This window comes from Acomys russatus, chromosome X (genome assembly GCF_903995435.1).
Source record: "Acomys russatus chromosome X, mAcoRus1.1, whole genome shotgun sequence".
In the NCBI taxonomy this organism is placed as follows: domain Eukaryota; kingdom Metazoa; phylum Chordata; class Mammalia; order Rodentia; family Muridae; genus Acomys; species Acomys russatus.
This window is the reverse complement of record NC_067169.1, coordinates 111,482,746-111,506,540: the sequence shown is the minus strand read 5'-3', so window position 1 is coordinate 111,506,540 and position 23,795 is coordinate 111,482,746. Positions and strand designations below refer to the sequence as shown.

General features: G+C 36.5%; 1 protein-coding gene across 7 annotated transcripts in view; it reads left to right on the top strand.

Annotated features, from left to right (window-relative positions):
* Positions 1 to 15,054, top strand: part of Atp11c (ATPase phospholipid transporting 11C) — a 168,187-nt gene extending 153,133 nt beyond the window's left edge. For 4 of the 7 annotated variants that reach the window (XM_051141298.1, XM_051141297.1, XM_051141296.1 and 1 more), the window contains 5 exons: positions 663 to 728; positions 2,878 to 2,981; positions 4,300 to 4,453; positions 11,194 to 11,298; positions 13,779 to 15,054. In XM_051141298.1, the coding sequence (XP_050997255.1) occupies positions 663 to 728; positions 2,878 to 2,981; positions 4,300 to 4,453; positions 11,194 to 11,295 (426 nt within the window). In that variant the 3' untranslated portion in view covers positions 11,296 to 11,298; positions 13,779 to 15,054. Of the gene's footprint in view, positions 1 to 662; positions 729 to 2,877; positions 2,982 to 4,299; positions 4,454 to 4,557; positions 4,624 to 11,193; positions 11,299 to 13,778 lie in introns of those variants that run through there. The other 3 variants (XM_051141299.1, XM_051141300.1, XM_051141295.1) reach the window with 3 other exon arrangements.
* Positions 15,055 to 23,795: the final 8,741 nt, after the last annotated feature.

Sequence of the window (23,795 nt, the reverse complement as noted above, 5' to 3'; positions counted from 1 at the left end):
TTTTAAGTGTTTGCTAAAATTGCATAAGAATTATAATCAGCAGCTAAACCCATGTATGATTTGGTTGACTCCTTTTTTTTTCTCCTATTAACCTTATTTTGTTTTTATTTTGTAAAACGTTTTACATCTCATTTTCTGTTTCAATGTTATGCATTCAGATCTTGACAGCGTTTGGTAAGCATATGTGCCATTCATTGTCATCATTTGGATTTATAAGTGGTACTGCTTCTCTGGTGTGCACATGCTAACAGACATAGTATTTATAGTCAGAAAATTAGACATACTTTAAAATTTTAAATCCATTTATGTTTATGTGAGAGCTTTCTTTATTTTTTAGGACAAAACATCAAACTCACTAGTGACATGAGTCATCCAGATGACTAATTTTGATGAATGTTGCTTCTAGTGGAATAGAGTTTTTTCCTCTTCTTTATCAAACTAATGAGCTCCCCATTTGATGCTATATGGTAATAATCCCAACCAAGCACAGGTGTCCTGTATCTATCCGTGAAAGTCTAGCGTTGTGACTTAATCTTAGTGAGAAGCTATTTTCCCAAATAATGCATAAAAAGATCTTTATCAGTTACATTCAGGATTAAACGTTTTATTTCTTCAGCAGGCTTGTGTATTCATGATACATATAATTGTTAAATGTTTTTCAGATATATGGAAACTGGACATTTGGAACTATTGTTTTTACAGTCTTAGTATTCACTGTAACTCTGAAGGTTAGATTTTTTTATTTCTTCAAATATATTTTGTATAACCTTTGTTTCTTAATCTTTGTGTTACTATCTGTTATCCAAGCCCTTGTCTGAATGCTTACTAAAAAGTTTTAGCATTTGTATACTATTTATCATTTTTTGTCTAGTGCATATTTTAGTGTTAAGAAATTTAGGCACCCCATATTTGACCATGTCCCTTGGATGGGGAGACCTCGAGGCACTCAGAGGAAGGATGATAGGTCATCAAGAAGAGACTCGATACCCTATGAGCATATACAGGGGGAGGAGGTCCCCCTCAGTCACAGACACAGGGGAGGGGAATAGGGGGGGAAGCGGGAGGGACGGAGGAATGGGAGGATACAAGGGATGGGCTAACAACTGAGATGTAATTTGAATAAATTAATAATAAAAAAGGAAAAAAAAGAAATTTAGGCACCATACTTATTGAAAACCCATTCCTTCCTAATTACTGGATTGTTTTGTTATAATATTGAAAAAAAATTATTCAATATATTCTGATCATGCTTTTCCCTTTCCTTATTCCTGCCAGATCCTTTACCCACCTAACTCCATGTCCCCGCTCTCTCTCAAAACACAAATAGGCAAACAAAACAAAACAAAATACCTTAAAAATACTACATTGGAAACCAGAAAGGGGAGTGGGCCTATAGACCCACCCCTATCCAAAAAGCTGTCATTGATATCTGCTTGCAAAGAAAAAATTAACTTGTTTTAAGGTATTATGTTGAATTACATATAAACAGACTGAAAGTTTATGAATATATATTTATAATATTTCCATATTAAGAACTTATTTCTTAGGGCTGAAGAGATGCTCAGCATAGCACTTGCTTAGTTTTGCAGAGGATTGGAGGTCTGTTCCTATGTTGTAAGGTTCACAACTGCTTGTAATATCAGCTGCAGGTCATCCAGCACCCTTTTTGGGTATCAGCATACATTTTGCACATACACATAAAAATATAATACATTTTAATCTAAATTTTTATTATTTTAAAAATAAAGTCTTTCTTGTTCTTTTGGTTGCAGCTTTTAATTCCTAGCAAGAAAGATCCTAAAGCAAGAAATCTAAATTTTTATTTATTTTTATGTGTTTTCATTTTATGTGTTTTGCTTGCATGTATGTCTACACATCATATGTATAAAATGCCCACTCAGGTCAGAAGAAGGCAGTGGATCTCCAGGGACTGGAGTTAATAATTTAAAAAAAACAACAAATACCTCTTCTACTAATATTTTACATGAAGTCTAAGGTTGAATCAGAATTCAGAAGTATCATTGTCATAGGCCTTCTCTATTTTCTTTATGGATTTTCATCCTAATATATTCATTATTCATCTGCTAATTCAGTAATATAGAACTTTACTTTTTGTACGTGTATGTGTGTGTGTGTGTGTGTGTGTATGTGTGTGTGTGTGTTCATTCCATAGCATGCCTGTGAAGGTCAGAGGACAATTTGTACGTCCACCAAACTTAGGCTCTCAGGCTTGCCAGAAAACACGTTACCTACCAAACCATCTTGCCAGCATTTTTGTAGGATTTTTAAAAAGTACTGCAATTCATCTCATGACTGCGTGTCCTTAGGCAAGTAAGTCCGCTTCTCTGTATTTCAGTTTCTATAAAAATAGATCTAAAAGCAGTGCATCCCCCATTTTAGGGGTTTGTGTGATAGGTCACCTAATGAAAACAATATTTGAATGAAGGTATCTAGAATGTACACATTATAATCAGTGCCAATTCTTACTATTATGCTTCATAAAGTCATGACTTTAGATGGAAGTATCCTGCTTCCTCCAGCTTACGGCCCTAGTCCTTCACTTCACAATTAAAGTCATCCTTCTTGCAGCATGTGTGCTTCAAATGGTATCCACTCTACCTACAAATTGCTTGACTTAACTGTACTTCCACACCTGTACTGTAGAATTTAGAGATCTCAGGCAGCGCTCAACTTTTACTTTGGTACTTTGAAAAACCTGGCTTCTGCTCTTTTCGTTATACCCTCCTTTTTAAAGAAATGGCTAAAGCTAAATCCTCCCATAGGTATTGTATCTTTATAAATTATCAGATATCATAATGTATAACCTGGCATATTTTGTGCTTATTAGAAAACAGTGTTTGTGTTGTATCTTTTCAGCTCGCCTTGGATACTCGATTCTGGACATGGATAAATCATTTTGTGATTTGGGGTTCTCTAGCCTTTTATGTTTTTTTCTCTTTCTTCTGGGGAGGAATTATTTGGTAAGCAGCTGTATATATGAGAGCAATATTAAATAACAATATATGTATATATTAAGACATACTCTTAAAGTTTTGATTATATATGATATATAAGATGGCTAATCTATAATGTAGATATATAAGCAGCTCTCTGTGAAATAAAACAATTAGTAGTCTGACCTTGCATGTGATTTCCAATAGAAATGCTCATCCTATGAAGTTTCTACCTGATAACATTGGCCAGAACATACATTATTGTTCAGGCTAAGCTAGACACAAGGTTAAAATTCTAAAACAAACAACAGAATGTGACTAGAAATTATACAAAACCTTAACTGAATTGTAAGCAAGTGCTCTGGATATGTTTTACACAGAGACATTGAGATGCCTCATTTTTAAAATTTTTTTAAAAGTTATTATGTGATATGATGTGTGTGTGTGTGTGCATGTATGTGTGTGTGTGTGTATGAGAGTGTGGGTTTGTTAATGTAAGTACAATGCCTATAGAGATCAGAAAAGAAACTAGTTCAGAAAATGTAATGCATGATCTATGATCTAGTAAATAGAACCAAGTAGTTATCAACCTAGAGTTCCTGAGTTCCAAATCATTTATGAAGGTCTGATACGCATTCTAACTATGCATAGCTACTGTCTTCCTTGCAGTTTGGAACAATACTTTAGAAAGCAAGAATTTGTGTTAATACAGTTTAGAGGATGAATGAATTCAGTTTGTGTTTCTCAGTGCCATTTACACAATTCAGTGGATGATTTGAAGTGAAATCCAATGTCAGATGTAGGATTCCCTTGGATTACTGTCTTACTAACAGTAGCCTGCCATCTATCTGTTCATCTCCTGGGTACAAGCTGTTATTTGATATATGTTTGCAGACAAGAAGAGTAGATTCCTCTCATTCATATAGCACTATACAGTTCTTTTTTACATTATATAGAAGTTTTTAAAAAGCTAAATGTCTGAATGTAGAGTAAAAATCTTTCCTCATTTTAATAAGACATAAAAAGAAATAAAAATGCTTATTAGCATGGAAATTAACTTCATTTCTCTTAAACATCTTTAAGCTCTAGCATTTTCCAATGCACATAAATATTCACCATTTGGGTGCTTTCTAGTTGATTGCATGATTGTTTCCAAGTCTGATAGATTTTATTCTTTTGGTAAATGAAATTTGCTTATACTTTTGGGATATTCTAGACAAAGTTATTTTTATTAATGTGGGTGTGGAAGATTCCTTTCAAATGAAAAAGACAGTTTCAATTAAACTTCTGTTTACTTGCCAGGAACTGATTTATTTTTCCATTTTGTGTTTTCTTTCCATACCAGGCCTTTTCTGAAACAACAGAGAATGTATTTTGTGTTTGCTCAAATGCTCTCTTCTGTATCCATATGGTTGGCTATAATTCTTCTAATATTTATCAGCCTTTTCCCTGAGATTCTTCTAATTGTAGTAAAGAATGTACGGAGAAGAAGTGCCAGGGTAAGAACTCAATTTATTTTCTAGCCTAATATTTGGAAGAGGCTTCACTGTCTACCATGTTAGAGAACTGCATTAGTTACAGCATGTTAAACCCCTCCTTGCAGGTTCATCACTTAATTTCCTCTTCTGCATAAAAAGTATAGTAAAAACTTCGTTATCCAATGCAGGTGGTAAGTAGATTCCTTAATAGTGTTCTATGTGATCTTTAGCAATCCATATGGAGTATCTCATATGCTCCATATGGAATTTTTTAAAGGAAAGATATTTTATTTTGCATTTATCTCAGAATTTTCACACCAGGAATTTCCACACCAACATTTCAGCTTTGACCTTAGAAATTTCCCTGTGGACTGTTTGCAGACATTTTTTCAGTTGACAATCCTAATTTGCCTCTTCCAAACCTTCCCTTTCCTTTAATTATAGTGCTGCTTAATCTCTGTGTTGCTTCTAGCCCTGTCTCCTAGCAGTGTATTTCAACCAAAGAGAATTCTGTGGATGTGGTTTTAACATCCTTACTCTTCAAGACACACTTATAAAAATTCATGATAGCTTATAAGTGTGGGGTCTTTTTACTATTAAATAGTATTTCTGTGAAGAGAAGTTACTTCCCTCTGACACATTATCTGATAGTTTTTGAATATTTCTTTAAAAGCTTTTAGACTGAAGGGTTATAATTTCCTGAAAAATGAAACCACTGGCAAATTTTACCAGCAGATTAATTAAATATATCATACTCGTGTTAGTCACTCAGTCAGTGTGTTAAAATGAAGTCCTACTTCTGTTAAACTGATATCCACTAAATGTTATAATACCTCCAAGGCCGTATTTTAGGGAAATAGTCTTGTCATGACTACCTGTTGTATTTAATAAATTTATCAACTAATTGAACCACAAAACCTGTATATCATGGGGGTCTTTACAGAACCCAGTTGGTTGATATTATGTAGAAATAAAGATGTGAAATTATTACAGTAGAAAAAGTCTTTAACAAAGTTTTAAAAGGGACTAGGAATACAACTTCAGGTGTAGAGCTTTGAAAACATTCATGAGACCCTAGGTTTAGTCCTCAGTGCTGAGGAAAAATTAGTATATAGCTAAGTGACCAGAATTGCTCCAAGCTCCCTGTTTCTATATGGCTTATGGAATAGAATTGACCACAATTTTAGTATAGCTAAGGCTGAATTAGTTTACTGGTTAATCCTTCCAGTTGCCTTTGACTAACTTCATCCAGTCTTGGTTTTAGTTTTAGGATGGGAAGTGTTTTCTTCCAGACTGGCTCAAGTGGCAATGTAAAACAAGGAAAGAAGAAAAATAATTCAGGACCTGGGAATATAGGTCAGTTGGTAGAGTACTTTCCTATTATGCACAAAGCCCTGGATCCCATCTCGATATTACCTAAGTGGATATAGTGGCCCATGCCTGTAATATCCAACAAAAGGATCGTAGCTCAAGGTCATCTTTGGCTACACCCAGAGACCCTCTGGAAGGGAAGAAGGGAAGGAAATAAATACTACTTTTTTTCAATACAGAATTTACAAGGATGATCTTTTGCATTACTCTTCTATTTTCTTTATCTGAAAAGTATGTTTGGGAAGGTTCTAAGTGTTTCTCTTTGGTATAATGGAGCTCGTGTGCAAAATGGCTCACACTCAAGCTCCATGTTAAGAGGGTAAGAAATCTCAGAAGTCAGGAATTTCATATGTATCAATCATCCCAATCTTACTTAGGTACTCTCTAAAAAGGAGAAACCAGCTGGAATATCCAGTGATGTTTGTATAGGCCATTAAATGGAGGGATGCTGCTGGGAAGCTATATATTCATAGACTCAGATAATTTTTTGTTCTATGTAGACAGAAGATTCCAAATTCAATTGAAAACATAGAATGTTGCCAGTGGGTCATCATGAGGTATATCTATGACAGGAGGAATTCTAATGTCTGTGCTATAGCTTGGCATTCTAATATGCTAGAGCGAGCAGGAAATGTTCCATAATCACTTTCATTCATTCAATCATTCATTCATTTATTCCTACCTTTTTTGAACCAGTAAACATTTGTTGAACCACCTGCTGATGAACATCTCTCTATATATCCAGTGTCTGAAAAGCTGAATTGTTTTTCAGACTCTGTAGGATTTTGAGGATTTTGAGACTTACAAATGAGTTAGAACACTTGTGGATACTAAACTGCACTCTGTGTGTGTGTGTGTGTGTGTGTCTATGTGTAGGTATCTGTGTGTGTGTGTGTCTGTGTGTGTGAGGTGGGTACGAATGTACACAGGCCAACAGAAACATGGCAACCACAGGTCACATCAGTTTCCATTATGCTCTAAACAGCCATTGAAAAACAAACAGAAGCAAACTTTTAAATAAAAGGGAATGGCTATCTTATTATCACTAAAATACATTATATTTAGTGAGCAATACTCTGATACTCTGATATCATGAGTGATTTCCTATTTTGCTCAGTATTCCTTGTTAACAAGAGAGTAGACTTACTTTAAGTGAAACAGAAGATTACTTTACACTGGGTTATCCTCAGAGCCTAGCAGATTCTGTAATGGGATGAAATGTGTATGCCTATCTAGAGTAAAAGATATCCCTGGCTTCAATAAGCATACTAGACATTCTCTACATACTCTAGAATTTTCTGTAGCAGGTAGCCTGTCAGTGCTATTTACAAGTAGGTCTCAGCAGCTGTTTTGAAAAAGAGGCTTAACAATAGGAAATGAACATTCCTCTGTGATGTTTGAAAAAGAAGCTAACAATTATATTTAATAATTATAAAGGCATCTTTATTTTGGGTTCCTATCAGTTTAATTTATATTGGATGAGGATCCATGATGCATTAGCTACTATAGTTGGTAGTGATAATTCAGAGATGAATCAAACATGGCCCCAGCTCATTGGACCTTTCCTTATAAAGATGTTCATTCTGAAACCTTAAGTAAGCAGATATAAAACATAATACAATCAATTGTATGGTTTTTCATAGCATAAAAAGATTGGAATAACTCCCTCCTAAAATCTCCAGTAGAAAGACTAATATGGCAGACTCGAGCATTACTGAAATCTCTTATGATGTTTGCATTATAAATAATGCTCACAGGAATGGAAAGATGGCTCAGAAGTTAAGAGTATATGTCTTGCAGAGGACCCAAGTCTACATGGTATCTCACTACCATCTATAACTACAGTTCTAGGAGGTCTGATGCTTTTTTCTGACTTGCACAGCTGCCATGCATGTTCATGGTTTACCAACATGCAGGCAAATACTCTTACTCATAAAATAAATTTTAACAATGATAAAATATATAAATAATAAGAGTGAGAGGAGCTGGAAGATGGATGTGATCTAAATATATTATATTCATGCATAAAATTACCAAAGAATAAATATAATTTTAATGGCCTTGAGATAAAAATAGCCTTTTATAATATTTATGTTTCATAAAAATTAAAAAGTAAAGCACGTTAATGAGTAAGCTAAGCAAAGTATAAAGGTTAAATTTCAATTTAGAATTTTAAAAAATAAGTATTTGAAAATAAGCTTATGTAAGTAACTTAATTCAAGGGTTATGATTCAATCATTTACCTCTCAGTTTACTTTCAGCAAGGAGGTAAATTTTTGTGCTAAAGTCCCATCTTTAAGAATTATAAAGATTTGGCCTGTAATCCCAGCTCTCTGGGAGGCAGAGTCAGGCAGTGTTTGACAACACTGTCATTGAGCACTGAACAGTGGAGCAGCAAGATTAACACCTGAACACAAATTTAAGGTTCAAGAGTTGAGGTATTTTGGAAAGCTATGTCTCATATAAACACAACTGTGGCCTGCCTATAAATCATTGTAAAATCATCTAAGCAAGTATCAAGTACTACTTTATATTTCCACTAGGAAAAATTTCCACCTTTCCTTAAGTAATGTTTTCTCATGGTAGTCCACTTCAATCAATAGGGAGGTTGCACTGTCTCCTAGACATGAGAAGAGTCTTCTAATTTGTAGAAAGTGACCCAGTAACATCCCTTGCCTAGGGTGAGATGTCTACACAAATATGAAATAACATGCCAATGTATAGATATAAAGCTGTTCAAGAGGTAAGAACAGGGAAACAAAAAAAAAATGTCAGCTATTTGAGTGAAGTTCCCAAAGAATGCATTTTGGAAAATACAACATCATTTTAATAATAAATGGTAATAGTGATGAGTCATGTCACGACTCATGTACAACCGTGGATTCAGAGGGCAGTACTCCTGAAAAGAATATATTAGTAAAAATAAAATTAAATGGTATTTTAAGAAAGTAATGATCTTATTTTTAAAAATCCTAATGTCATGGTTGTTGGGATGGGTCTTTATTGATGGCCTCTTTGGCATACTACTACTTGAGCTGGTGTCAAACTGTAAAGGAATGTGGACATTTCAGTGTTTTAGCTCATCATCTCCTATCCTCACCTACTACTAACAGTTCCTAGCTCTATTTTTTTTTATTATTTTGAATACTCTTTTTTCTCATGTCATGCTTTCAACTGCTTTCTGTATGATCAGATTTACTTTTTCTTTTCTTTATAAAGTCTCCAAATACCTAATCTATTGGCCCCTAAAATTTCTGCTTCTTTACTGTACTACTTTTATCTCTGGTGGTTGGATACAAGTAGTAGAAGACAATAGACTATTCTTATAGTTGCAGTCTCTAAATAGATAGGTTTGCACATCAAAATTCGGAATGGGGACATCGTATCATGTTAATCTTGGAAAGTTTTTGCCCACAAAACAGAAGATGGAAGCAATTTTTCCCTCAGAATCTAAAATATTTTAGTTTTATGCTGCCAACCTGTCCCAAACTTCTTTGTTTAAAGTAAAATATAAATGGGAAGAAGTATGATCATATTAAAGCACATATAAGTGGAAGTATGTGTATTTAAAGTTTTTGTTATTAAACTTTGTTGGATATGCACATTACTTGAGCTGCTTTCTTTTCCTAAGCCTATTTACTTTAGTGGAAAAAAAAAAAGATAACGGTAATCTTGTGGTTGGATGGGTGGGTATTTAGTTGACTTTTGTTTTTTGAGAGAGTCAGGTTTATAGTGATCCTACTGCCTCAGCCTTCTAAGTGCTAGGACTGTAGTGTGTACCCCCACACCTGGCTATTTAACCTGGGTAATCTTGATTAGCAGAGTTGTTGAGTTCATCCTGATCCATAGCTAACTTCCATCTTCTGTCTTGCATGGGCAATGCCAAAGCCAACTCTGCAAATTATATCATTAATTCACATATGGAAAAGGAATCTCCTAGATTTTCTAATTAATTTTTATATAACTTTGACATTTTTAGTTTGAAAAATGTGTACTGTGAGAAATAGTGAAACTGAGCAAATTATGTTAGAAAAGAAGGAAATTGCCATTAATTCAGAGGAAAATGGTAGGATGGTGGCACCACCGAATGTTTTCTCATTATTGGTTTTTGTTAGGTCTTTAACCTGTAGCTGCCCATGGAGCAGTCAATCCTTTCATAATGTGCCTATACAATTGGATAGGAAAGATAGTTACTTCAGGAACATTAGTGATTGGCAATGGACCCCGAACAAAGCTCTCTGACCAGTGGGTTTTGAACAAGCACAAGGTAGTAAATTAGTGATTAGATATTAACTTTTTTCAGTAAGAGGCATATTTTAGAATTATTTGATTTAAAATAGTACATTCCCATTAACAAAATAATTTGAAGTTGATATACAGGAAAACAGCAGCTAGCACATATAATAGACTATTTCTGACTAACTCTACTTTTACTTTAGTAACGTCTTTAAAACTAACATGTCATTTCTACTTCCAGTTCTCAAGGTTTCTTTTTAAATGTTTTACATCTGAGAGAATATTTACTTTTTCTTTTCTTTCCTTTTTTCTTCTTTTTCTATGGTTTCTGCATTTCTCTCTTTTCTACTGCAATTTTCCACCTTTTGTGCAATTGTGAACAAGGTAACGAAACGCCTCCCTTCCTCAGGAACATCTACTATCTTCATGCTTTCTCAAACTTCCAGCAATCACAGTTTCTCTTGGAGTGAATAAGGTGATTTCTTTTCTTAATGTACCGACTTGCTTGCATTCTCATTGCCTGACACCATTTCTGATTCTTCATTAAAGTGTTATTTCTCATTATTCATTTTTATATTTTCTATTGATACTTAATTTTTTTGTCATTTTCTTTTAATCATGTATTCACCTTTTAAATTGTCTTACTGGAGGAGTAATTTTCAAGAACTTAAATTATAACTTTGTAAGTTGAGGTATGCCATATGGTAGCCATGATGTTAGAACGAGCCTGTTTACCAGGACAAGAGTATTTTGCACAGATTTCTCCTTTTTGACATACTCAGAGCACCAGCACAACTCTCAGAGGTGTTCACCAAAAGGATGGTAAGCTTCACTAATCAAGCCATATTGATTCATCTTACCATATAACCTACCAGTGCCATTCCAGAAACCCAAGTGTGCCACATACCGCTAATGTCTATTTACTTCTACTACCAAAAAAAAAAAAAAAAAAATCAGTTTGAGTTAGAGAAGTTCTTGGTCCTTTAAATGTATTCATTTGAATGTTATGCATTTGCTGTATAATAAAATAATTTGTACTTTGGGGCCAGGAAAATAGTCTGTAGGAAATGATATCTTTTATCTCCTACATTTTTATCACCAGGTAGGTTAACCTATCTTCAAATGCTTTAAGTATCTTTGCCTCACTATTACAGAGAAATCTGAGCTGTAGAAGGGCATCTGACTCATTATCCGCCAGACCTTCAGTCAGACCTCTTCTTTTACGAACATTCTCAGACGAATCTAATATATTGTAACAGGTACCTAGTGTTAAACACGTGGGCTGGCTTTAAAGAAACAGATTAACAGCATTATAAAGAAAAAATGAAAACATCACTCTTTAAATTTTCTCTGCTGTTGGTGTGGTGAACTTTATACTATTCTTTGTATAAAAAATATATATATATATATATATAAAGATGCACTGCTTGGAATATGGGGAAATTTATACTTTAAAATTGCTCAAACCCCTGATGAAATTTTTGGTATTTTCAGGGCTGTTAATACAATATATGTAATTTGTGAAAGATAAATTGTCATGGTGGTGCCATCATGAAAAATTCCCTGATACTCATCTAGAAATTATATAATTTTGACTTATAAGGATCATTTGGAAAGTTCGAAATATTCCAAAATTGCATCTGTATAATACCAAATCAGTTTAGCAATGCATGTTTTTCTGGGAAGTCTGTGAAAATAATCAAATGTGTTTGTACCTTCATGTGCTGTGTCTGTGTGTTTGTAGGTATATACTTTTAATGGTCTTGTAATTGTCTAATCCCTAAATATATGTTAATGAGCCACTCTTCTCTATTTATATAACATTTTTAATGTCAAGTTTTATTCAAGCTAAATGTTTGAACTCTCAGAGATAAAATCTTTCGTAGCCATTCAGGGGGATGCATGCTTAATGACAAAATGTTTCCTAGTTCAACTTTCTAAAACAAATTTATTTTATAACATTGTTTCATTTATCTCAGAAATATTTTAGAGGAATTAATATAACATGAGAAGGATTCTAGAACTCAGAATGACTCCTTTCATGTGCACTCTGTTTTCTGCTGCAGAAGACTCTGATACTTCAGGTCCTGAAAGTCTTTTATCCATTCAAGGAAATTTGGAGTAATTCATAAGTAATTAACTTAGAAGCTTGTCTACTTATGACCAACTTAGTGCAGTTTATAGTAGGGCTGATTTTTAAGTACACATAAAAACTGTGATCATAAGGTTATACATAAAGTTATACAATGTACTTTGAATCTGTTACACTCACCTGCATGTGTTTCTCCTTAGGAATGAGTTTACTTCTTAGTAGCCTTCAAATTCTTTTGAGTCTTTTGCTCCAGATTGCTTTGTCCTAAGTAGGCCATGAGATGCATTTCAGCAATAGTGTTTGTATTTGATATTGTATCCCCCTGGATTGCTTTCTTTAGCTTCATGTGTGGTTGGGGAAGTCTGCTGGGTAGCAGACACTGCTACTGCTTTTGGCCTCTCCAGGGCCTCAACTCCTTCAATATCTAGAACTTAAGAAGTTTAAAAAGAAATATTTCATTTTTAATGTTGTTCCAGGAATTGATTTTAATGTGGCACTATTTCTTCTCCAAGGAAAATATTTGGCAACTTAGCCACTGAATTTGTTCCTTGGTTGGTAAGGGAACAACCTGATTTCTTTCACATATTGTCATTGTGAGTGGCAACCTTATTTGCTTAAAATCGCTATTGACCTGAAGACTGGGGAGCATGAATAGAAAGAAAGGTGTCCCAGAATGGGAACAAAATAGTACCCTCTTTAAGACCTTCTACTACTGTAGTTCAAAAATCTGTGATAATGTGGGAGGTGGTTCTCTTAGGAAAGGAGTATTTTCACAGAAAATTGCCAAAACTGAACATCTCAAAATTCACAAATCCAGGGGCCTGGGTTGGTAAAGTATTGGCTGTGCAGGCATAGTGACCTGGGTTCAATCCCCAGCAGCCACATAAAAAGCTAGGTATGATGGTGAACTTGGAATTCTAGTGCTGGGAAGGCAGAGATAAGAGGATCCCTTAGAAAACAGAAGCAAGGGGATTCCTGGAGCTTACTGGCTGGTCTGCCTTAACTCATTAGCAAACTCCAGGTTCCATTGAAAAACCCTATCTCAAAAAAAATAATGTGTGGGCCTACTGTAATGCCACACACATTTAATCTCAGCACTTAGGAGGCAAAGGTAGTTGGATCTCTGAGCTACAGTCGGGGCTACATAGTGAATTCCTATCTCAAAAATAATTCAAAAAGATGAATAGCACCCAGGCATGACACCAGAGGTTAACCTCTGCCCTCTATGTGTTTGTACACACAAATGCATTCATACTCGCATACATATATACTCCCAAATAAACTTACACATCATTTTACTAGAGGCTAGAGATAAAACTGTCACATTTCTGCATGTAAGCAGCTCTTAGCTTAATAGGTAGTCACAGTGGGAAAACCTACTAGGAGAACCCTGGAGCAATCCAAAAGCAAAGAGCAAGCCTGAGCTATTCAGCTGACAGATAACGAAAAGATTAGAAATCTGGTTATTGTGTGACTCTGTTTTCCCCCTCCTGCATGTGAATAAAACTTGGCACTTTTGTTAAAACAGTTGCTTTTCTCTCATAACAAAATTTACTACTTGGTTCATTCTTGAAAATGTTAAACAGATGGCTATATATTGTTAACAAAATAAACTTTGTAACTCTCTCTATATTTTAACCTTTTCAGAATCCGAATCTTGAACTGCCTATGTTATTGTCCTACAAGCGTATTGATCGTGGTTGCAGCTAAAGAAAGAAAGTATGAAGGAAAAACTACAAAAGATATTAACTCAGGATACTCAATATGCAACAAAAACCACTCTCATGTGTAGGATTCAGAATAAATGTCCATTAAAATACCAAATAACTCTCCTAACCATTTACAGTTATTGTAAGTAGCCATTATGCCCAAAGTTAAGAATTAGATGAAAGTTTAAAGTAAGCATACTTAGAATTCTGGATTTAGATAGAATAATGTAACTACAAAATGAGTGCTCTTGTAACCCATTGACTTTGTGAATGGATTTCAATAGTAGTATAAAGTAGAAGTCATACAATGGAAATAAGCAGATTTTGCTAATACAGTGTTGCTTTTTGCCTGGCAGAAGACATAGACTGTTTGTATGACATTTCTCATTCCTGCTGAATGATTATCTTAATTTTTTCCACATACAAAAGGAATACTTGAAAATATAGAAGAACTAAGCGATATTATTGTATCAGACAAAGTAGTTCATCTCCTTTTCTGTCATAGGTTAATTGTCTTGGTCTAATATCTTTTCCAAAAATACCTTGAATACTTGTGTGATACTGTTAGTTCTGGGTATTATTGTAGAAACAGGGGTGGAAAGGTTATTTGGTGTGTTTTCTTCTGAATTACACACCACTTATGTATTTAAGACTACTGAACAAAAAAGTAAAACATTTTGGTCTCTTGGTAGTAGCACTTCAAAACAGTTTAAGCAATAAAAAGATTTCCACTGTCAATTTTGCTGGGTAATGAGGTAAAGTGGGATAAATATTTATATAAGAATAAACACTATTCTTAACATTGGCATTTTATAATTTTTATGTGGCAAAGAGGGGAAGACTACCTTATTTTAAACTACTAACGGTTTTTATTGGAAAGAGTTTATGTTTGTGCATTTAAACAGCACTTTTTTTGGGTACCAATTTTGAAAGAGGAGATCCATTTGAAAACAGTTCAGCCTGTAGAGCCATGATTCTTTGAACATGAATGTTGTCTACTGTAGCTAACTGGGCCAGGGGAGTGTTCTAATTCTTAACTATGAGATGAATCTTGGTAAAATCCTCCAACTGCTGAACAAGAAAGAGGTCTTATCCCCTAATAAGTTCACTTAAGACATGAAATAAGTGTGTAATGTCTTTATTTGATAGAGGGACCACATTTGACAGCTAGGCTAAAATATATTTAGAAAATATTTTTCTATCAGTTTCCAAGTTTTTTTGGTTTTTTTTTTCTTCTTTCTTTCTTTCTCTTTTTTTTTTTTTTTTTTTTTTTTTTTTTTTTTTTTTGCTTCCTGATATGCCTGTACTATTTAATGTCTGTATTTTACCTTGATATAGGAAAATATTCGATTTGTATTCCAGTATATTTATATAGTCCATATGGCACATTTGATTCTTCCATATATTTGTGTTGATATATAGGTGTAATTTTTCTTAAATTCTAAAAAGGTCATAATTTTAGTTATCAGAAACCATTCCATACTTACTTAATTTAATTTGTTCTCACCTATCAGTATTATTTTTGAGTATTTTTTAGGTGTCATTCACAGTTTAAGTGTGTTGTGTGTGCTCTTGTAGCCTGTATTTGAGGTAATCAGCTGAAAGCAAAGTCTTTCCATTCTTTTCCTATTCCAAAGAGCCAAAACATCTAACCCAGGAAAGCTTTGCTATTTGTTATTGTTGTCATCATTGTTGTTGCTGCTGTATTGTTATTATTTTACATAAGAACTATAAGGACTGTGAATAAATATAAGAGCCAAATAGAGAGGCTTAGTTAGTGTGGAATGGTTGAGGAGGTGATAAAATCAGAATATTTAGGATGGATGAAATAAAGCAGAGTATTTGTGACATGTTGGAGCAGAGAGAAATCTAGATAAGCAAGTAAGGGGTATTTAGAGTCATACCTCAGTTACACAGCACATTGTATACTGCAGAGGAACATGGGTGTGAATTTTGAAAGATTTTATTAATGATCTAAAACATGGCTAGCATGGGATTAGCAGATGAAATAATTTGAAATGATCCATCCAGTATTCATAGCACTACTTTTTATGTCAGAAGAGGGCAAGAAATCTAACAGTAGGACCATATTACCATAATTTGAATAATTTTTGAACTATCAAAATGTCTGCAATTTTCAAAACTGTTGTCTATTGTTTAAGGATGTTGCCTACTAAATATTCATTCCATATCTACTACATATACACCAGCAACAGTATAAATGTAAGCCTAAATTTGCAAAAGTCATAATTTAGTGATGGAATTTTTAATAACATGCAGTATATTAATGTGCAGATTTTATGCAAATGTTGATAAAATCATTTTTCAGCTTGTAAGATGGAACTGCAATATTACATTTTTCACTTAAGCAATTTTTTTACATCTACTTTGTTGCTTTCTAAAATGAACGTGAATGCCATCTTTTATGAATGCAATTTGCCTTTTTCATTACAGAAATTTTTGTTTGATGTAATCAATAAACTTTGGTATGATATGATTGCTATTTGAGCCTCTTTTTTTGCAAAGTATTAATTTGATATCAAAATGTTACAGATGCAGTTTAGTGATGGGAAGTAAGTTTGTAATTTCCTGTTTGCATTTATGTACAGTTCACAAAAGGTTGCTACAACATCTCCATGAGTTCAGTTGACGATTTATGGCAATACCTAATTTGGGGTGGATAAGATACATGTGAGAGTTTTTAATAAGACCATGTGTTATAACTGCATAAAGATCTAGCCAGGATGTAGCTATGATACTGTGTGGATTAAGCATACACACAGTCTCAAGTTTGATTCCTAGCATTCCCGCTCTGGAATGAAACACAGCCAGCTTGATAAATGCATATTAAATGTGCACAGTATGCTACGTACATACTGTAGTGGCTGTGATGTACATTCCATGTACCTACATTTTCAACTCTTTGAAACTATTTGATTTTTTTTTACTTGTTTGTTTTGTTTTGTTTTGTTTTTTGTTTTGAAGACAGGGTTTCTCTGTGGAGCCCTGGCTGTCCTGGAACTCACTCTGTAGACCAGGCAGGCTTCAAACTGCCTCTGCTTCCTGAGTGCTAGGATTAAAGGTGTGTGCTACCACCACCACCTGGATGAAACTATTTGATTCTGAAGTAACCAAAGATGAAGTTTTACTCTTGCTTGAAAGCTAGTTCAAAGATGGCCATATTCACATCTCCCTCCTTGCTTCCTTATATTGCTCAGGCTATACTCAGTACTTGAGAAAGACCTCTTTCTGGAAAAATGCTTAGCTGCCAATAAATCAGTTCTTCCACCTAAATGTGATTGTGTTGCATTTTACACTTCAGTCATTTTATTTGGGTCACCTTTCAATTCTGTTAGTTTTCTCTTTAGTCTATATTTCCTTTGTTGTTGTTGTGAGAAATGTGCTATATTCAGAGGCAAGACCTGGGTTAAAAGGTTTCTGTGACCTTAATTTATATAATAGCCAGTTAAGGAGTAACTGCTGCCTTAAAAATTACATGAATCAATATTAATTATTAATAATCATTCAACAGTTTTTATTTTGGCTTACTAAGTCACCTGGCTTTGTGTTTCTGGGCCTGTTGCAGAAACACTTCATATCATGAGAGACAGAAAGCAGAGATAAAGGAGAGCACTAGAACCTGGTATTACCTTCATGGTCCTGCTTCCAGTGGCCTGCTTCTTCCAGCTATATCCCACTTGCCTAAATTTCAACAACCTCCCAAAATAACAGCATTAGCTGTGAATCAACTAATTCAAAACTTGGGCCTGTATGAAACAATTCATAGTCAAACTATAACAAGGGAGATAATTTTTTCACTTAGTACATGTATCACAACCATATAATTGTACTTTGAAGCAGAATCAGAACTTTTATATTTAACTATGTTTTATTTATTGCTGTTTGTTTGTTTGATTATTTATTTATGGTTTTTCAAGACAGGGTTTCTCTGTGCAGTTTTGGCTGGCTTGGACTCACTTTATAGAACAGGCTGACCTCAAAATCACAGAGATCCACCGGCCTCTGCCTCCCAAGTGCTGGGATTATAGGCATGTGCCACCACACCTGGCTTAATGTCAGTCTATTTTTAATATTAAAACTATTTACTTTTATTATTCTTAAGAAATTTTTGATATCCAGAAAATGCTCCACCACACAAGGACATATGCTCAACTATGTTCATAGCAGCCTTATTCATACTAGCCAGAACCTGGAAACAGCCTAAATATTCCTCAGTTGAAGAATGGATAAAGAAACTATGGTACATTTACACTATGGAATACTATTATTCCATAATACTATTAAATACTATTAAAAACGTGGAAATCCCAAAATTTGTGGAAAAATGGATGGGACTAGAAATGATCATACTGAGTGAGTTAACCCAGAAGCAGAAAGACTCACATGGTATATACTCACTTATAATTGGGCACTAGCCCAAAGTCTTCACTTACCAGGAGATTAGGATACATGTGAGGACATCCTACTGAGACTCTAGGTAAGAGAAATATAGAAGATGGGGAAATAGAAGGTCCCAGAGGGTCCTAGAAACCTACAAGAAGAACATCATGATGGGTGGATCGGGGCTCAGGGGGGTCTGCTCAAACTATTGCACTAGCCAAGGACAATACAATAGTAAACATTGAACCCCTGCTCTGATCTAGCCAATGGACAGGACATTCTCCACAGTTATGTGAAGAGTGGGAACTGACATTGACATGAAATCTGGTGCTCTGTATTTGACCACCTCCCCTCGGTGGGGAGGCCTGGTGGCACTCAAAGAAAGAATAAGCAGGCTACCAAGATGAGACTTGATAGCCTTCATGACCATATAGTGGGGGAGGAGGTCCCCCTCGGTCATAGACCTAGGGGAGGGGAATAGAGTGAAAGTGGGAGGGAGGGAGGAATGGGAGGATACAAGTGATGAGATAACAATTGACTTGTAATCTGAATAAACTAATAAAATTTTAAAAAATTTGTTTTGTTTTTTGAGACAAAGTCTCTCTAGATAGCCCTGGTATGTACTTGTTTTGTCTATATATATGTATGTTTGTGCACCACATGCATGCAGTGCCCACTGAGGGCAGAAAATCTTCCTGGAACTGGACTTACAGTGATGTATGAGATACCATGTGCGGGCTGAGTACCAAACCCAAGTTCTCTGCAAGAACGACAAGTGCTCTTAACCCCCAAAGCCATCTCTCTAGTCCCCTATTTGTTTACTTATTCACCATCTTCCTTCCCTGATAGTAAATGGTCTTTATTAAGAGCAGTGATTAAATTTGTCTTATTTCTATATCCTCTTAGCCCAGTCCAATACTGGCCACAAAGTAAGATCGGTAATAAATACATTGTTTCCATTTATATATTTATTGGGGGAGGCAGATATGCATGCCATGCGTGGAAGTTCAGAGATAATTTGAAGGAGTTGTCTCCCTCCTTCTACCATGTGCGTTCTGGGCATCAAACTCAAGACATCAAGCTTGGCAGCAACCATGTTTACCTACTGAGCTATCTTGCCCTCAATAAATACTTTTAGAAACCTGGCATGGCAGTGCACATCTTTAATCTGAGCACTCAGGAGGCAGAGGCAAGCAGATCTCTGTGAGTTTGAGGCTAGCCTGGTCTGTACAGTGAGTTCCAGGACAACCAGGGCTACATAAAGAGATTCTCAATAATAAAAACAACAATAATTAATAATAATGATGATGATGATGATGACAATAATAATAATGACAATAACAATGAATACTTTCAGATCAACAAGTGCTGAATGAATGTAGCTCCAGATCATCTAAGGGAAGTTGTGACAGTCACAGTCTCTCACCTGGTACCAGCCATCTTCACCCCAAGATGGCATCAAACACAAGAGTTAAGCAGGTGGAATTAGTTAGTTTATAACTAGGGTGACCTTGAGCATGTCACCTCTGCACAGCAAGCACCTCATCTGTTAACTGAGATAACAGAGTAAGTCTACCGTTCATGCAAAGTACTTGGAATGGTGGTGCCAAAAACAGGTTCTATATAAAGTTGATCAAATAATGTAGGCACACTTTTTATTTTAACTATTTTAATGGAATTCCTTATACCTCTACCTCCTTTCAAACTCCCCATCACTGGGTAGGAGAGAAAGAATGTTAGAAAGAACGGGAGGGCTGGATGTGGTGAGGCACGCTTTTAATCCCAGCACTTGGGAGGCAGAGGCAGGCAAATCACTGTGAGTTTGAGTCCAGCCTGGTCTACAAAATGAGTCTAGGACAGTCAAGGCTACACAGAGAAACTCTGTCTCAAAAAACAAACAACAACAACCAAAAAGAAGAAGAAGAAAGAAAGAAAGGACAGGGGACCTAGATTTGTTTAGATTTAGTTTTTTGGAGCAATTCCAATCTTCGTAATCAGTATATCCAGCTGTCTAGCTAACTGCAAAGACAGCTGCAGGAAGAACCAGCAGCAGCCTTCTTCCTCCTGAGAGCATCTCCTTGAAATATTCTCTCTGTATCTGGGCTTTGGTATTTCTAGCCTCTCAGAGTCCTCAGAGCTCAACTATCTCAGCTGGCAAAGACCATACTCCCTCTGAGCCACAGGAGCTCATCAGCTAGCAAAAACCATGCCACTCTCCAAGCCCACATGAGACACATCAGCTGTGGAGAAACTAAAAGCAGCCCCATAGCCCACACTTGGGATTAAAGCAAAAACATAATATAAGTGGGTTTTTAAAGAAACCAAAACAGCCACTACAAAATGATGCCATATTTTACTCACTTTACTATTTCCCCCTGCTTAAAATCTGAGGACTGAACCCCTGTCTGGTTTTGATCTCTACATATGCTTCAGTGGAAAATGGTATGGGCTCACTATTGAATGAGTGAACACATTAACTCATTTACTGATTGTACTCAAAATCTCTCCCCTAGTCACTATCCTACTGTTCCTACATTTTCCCACTTTTATTAAGTGACTTTTCTCTGATACACCTTATTTCCTTGGTACTCCTCTGTCTGTCTTTGAATTAGGGTCTCAGGTAGCCCAGGCTTGCTTTCAACTCATCAAGGCAAGGATGACTTTGAACTTCTTGCCCTCCACATCCAGTTCCTGTGTCACTGAAGATCCCAGAGCTTCTTGCATTCTAAGCAAGCACTCTACCATCTGAGCTACATTCCCTAGCCTTCCTTACAGCTACTGAAAGATCTTCTTACAGCCGTTCCATACATTTTCCCACTCTGAAGAGTCCTGGGGAAAAGCACAATTTTATGTCTGAGCTAAAGTTCTGGCTATACTGGTCTTTAACCCAACACCACAGCTTGCTGAGATCTTTTAAATCTTTATTTTATAATTATTAATAATAATGCCACCTCCCAAAACTCAGTGACCCTTGTAAATTTCCTTTTTAAAATGTTTACAATCATTACCCTCTTTTATTTATTTTTGCTATTGTTTGTTGAATAAACTCACTTCATTATAAAGAACTTACAGATAGAAAACATCACACAGCTTCACTAACATAGGCACTGGTACAATTACTTGCCCAGACCCAAGTCCATACACCTCAGAGAATTTCTGTACAGTTACAATAGACATTGCGAAACTATGGAGCTTTGCTTTCCATTTCATACCACTAGGATCTAAGTATCAATTACAGTATTTATATAAAAACACTTTTCCTGGGCCTTGGCAGCCATCTTCCAGTAACGCGCCAAGGGAAAACAGATGGGCACTCACTGTATGTTCTCTAGGCCTTTTAGGAAGCATGGAGTTGTTCCTTTGGCGACACACATGCGACTCTATAAGAAGGGTGATAATGTCGACATCAAGGGAATGGGCACTGCTCAAAAAAGAATGCCCCATAAGTGTTACCATGGCAAAACCGGAAGAGTCTACAATGTCACCTAGCATGCTGTGGGCATCATTGTGAACAAGCAGGTTAAGGGCAAGATTCTCGCCAAGAGCATCAACGTGTGCATCGAGCACATCGAGCGCTCTAAGAGCAGGGACAGCTTCCTGAAGCGCGTGAAGGGAACGACCAGAAGAAGAAGGAAGCGAAGGAGAAGGGCAGCTGAAGTGCCAGCCTGCACCACCCAGAGAGCACACTTTGTGAGGACTAATGGGAAGGACTGATGGATCCCATTCCATAGGAATTCATGGCCTAATGTACAAAAGGAATAAAGGATCTGGACTGTAAAGTGGGGGGGGGGCACCTTTCTTCCTTCCTTCCTTCTTTCTTTCTTTCTTTCTTTTTCTTTCTTTCTTTCTTTCACATCCTGACCGCAGTTTCCCATCCCTCCTCTCTTTCCAGTCCCTCCCCACCACCTACCCTCTGCTGGCTCCCTCCACTCCACCACTTCTCTTTAGATATCCCATGGATATCAACCAAACATGGCATATCAAGCTGCAGTAAGACTAGCCACCTCCCCTGTATTAAGGCTGGATGAGGCAACCCAGAAGGCGGAAAGGTTCCCAAAAACAGGAAGAAAAGTCAGAGACAGGCCCTGCTCCCACTGTTAGGAGTCACACAAGAAGACCAAGTTACACAACTGTAACATATGTGCACAGGGTGTAGGTCACTCCCATGAGGGCTCCCCAGTTGGTGGTTCAGTCTCTGTGAGCCCTATGGACCCAGGTTAGTTGATTCTGTGGATTTTCTTGTGGTGTCCTTGACCCCTTTGGCTCCTACAATCCTTCCTTGCCCTCTTCCACGGGATTTGCTCCCCCAAACTCCTAACGTTTGCCTGTGGATCTCTGCATTTGTTTCTATCAGTTGCTGGGTGAAAGCTCTCTGATGACAATTAAGCTAGGCACCCATATATGAGTACAGCAGAGTATCAGTAGTAATCATTTTCTATGCTAGGTTTCTGAGTTGTCCAGTCTCTGGGTCCTGGCCCTCAAAACAGTGTCAGATGTTGGCTCCCTCTGATAGCATGGTTCTCAAGCTGGACCAGTCATTGGTTGGTCACTCCCACAATTTCTACACTACTTTTACCCCAGCACATCTTTTGTTTGTTTATTTTTTGAAACAGGGCTTCTCTGTGTAGTCTTGGCTGTCCTGGACTCACTTTGTAGACCAGGCTGGCCTCGAACTCACAGTGATCTGTCAGCATCTGCCTCCTGAGTGCTAGGATTAGGGGCGTGTGCGACCATGCCCAGCAACGCAGCACATATTGTAGTCAGGACACATTGTAGATCAAAGGTATTGTGGCTGAATTGGTGTCCCAATCCTTCCACTAGAAGTCTTGCCTGGCTACAGGAGATGGCCAATTCAGGCTCTGTTCAGGCCCCTAGAGGGCATAGCTAGTGTGAGCCTCATAGTATATTCCTGGGTTTCTAGCTTATGCCAGAGATGCCCACCACCTGATTCTACTTATCTCTTACAATATTCTCTCCCTCCATCCTACCCCAACCTGATATCTCCTATTTCCATACCCACTCCCCTCCTGCCTCCACCATGACCCACTGTCCACCCAGATGTCTATTCTATTTCCTCTTCAAAGGGAGATTAATGTGTTCCCCATTGATCCCTCCTTGTTATTTAGCTTCTTTGGGTCTGTGTAATGTAGTGTGGTTCTCCTGTATTATGTGGTTAATCTCTACTTGTAAGTGAGTGTATACCACGTGAGTCTTTCTGGGTCTGGATTACTTTATTTAGGATGATCTTTTCTAGTTCCAGTCAGTTGCCTACAAATTGCATGATTCCCTTGTTCGTAAAAGCTGAACAGTATTCCATTGTGTAGATGTACTACGATTTCTTTATCCATTCTTTGGTTGAGGACCATCTAGATTGTTTTCAATTTCTGACAGTTATGAGTACGGCTGCTATGAACATAATGAGCAAGTGCCCTTGTGGTATGGTGGAGCATTTTTGAGCATATGCCCGGGAGTGGTATAGCTGGGTCTTGAGGTAGCACTATTCCCAGTTTTCTGAGAAAGCACCAAATTAATTTCCAAAGTGATTGTCCAAGTT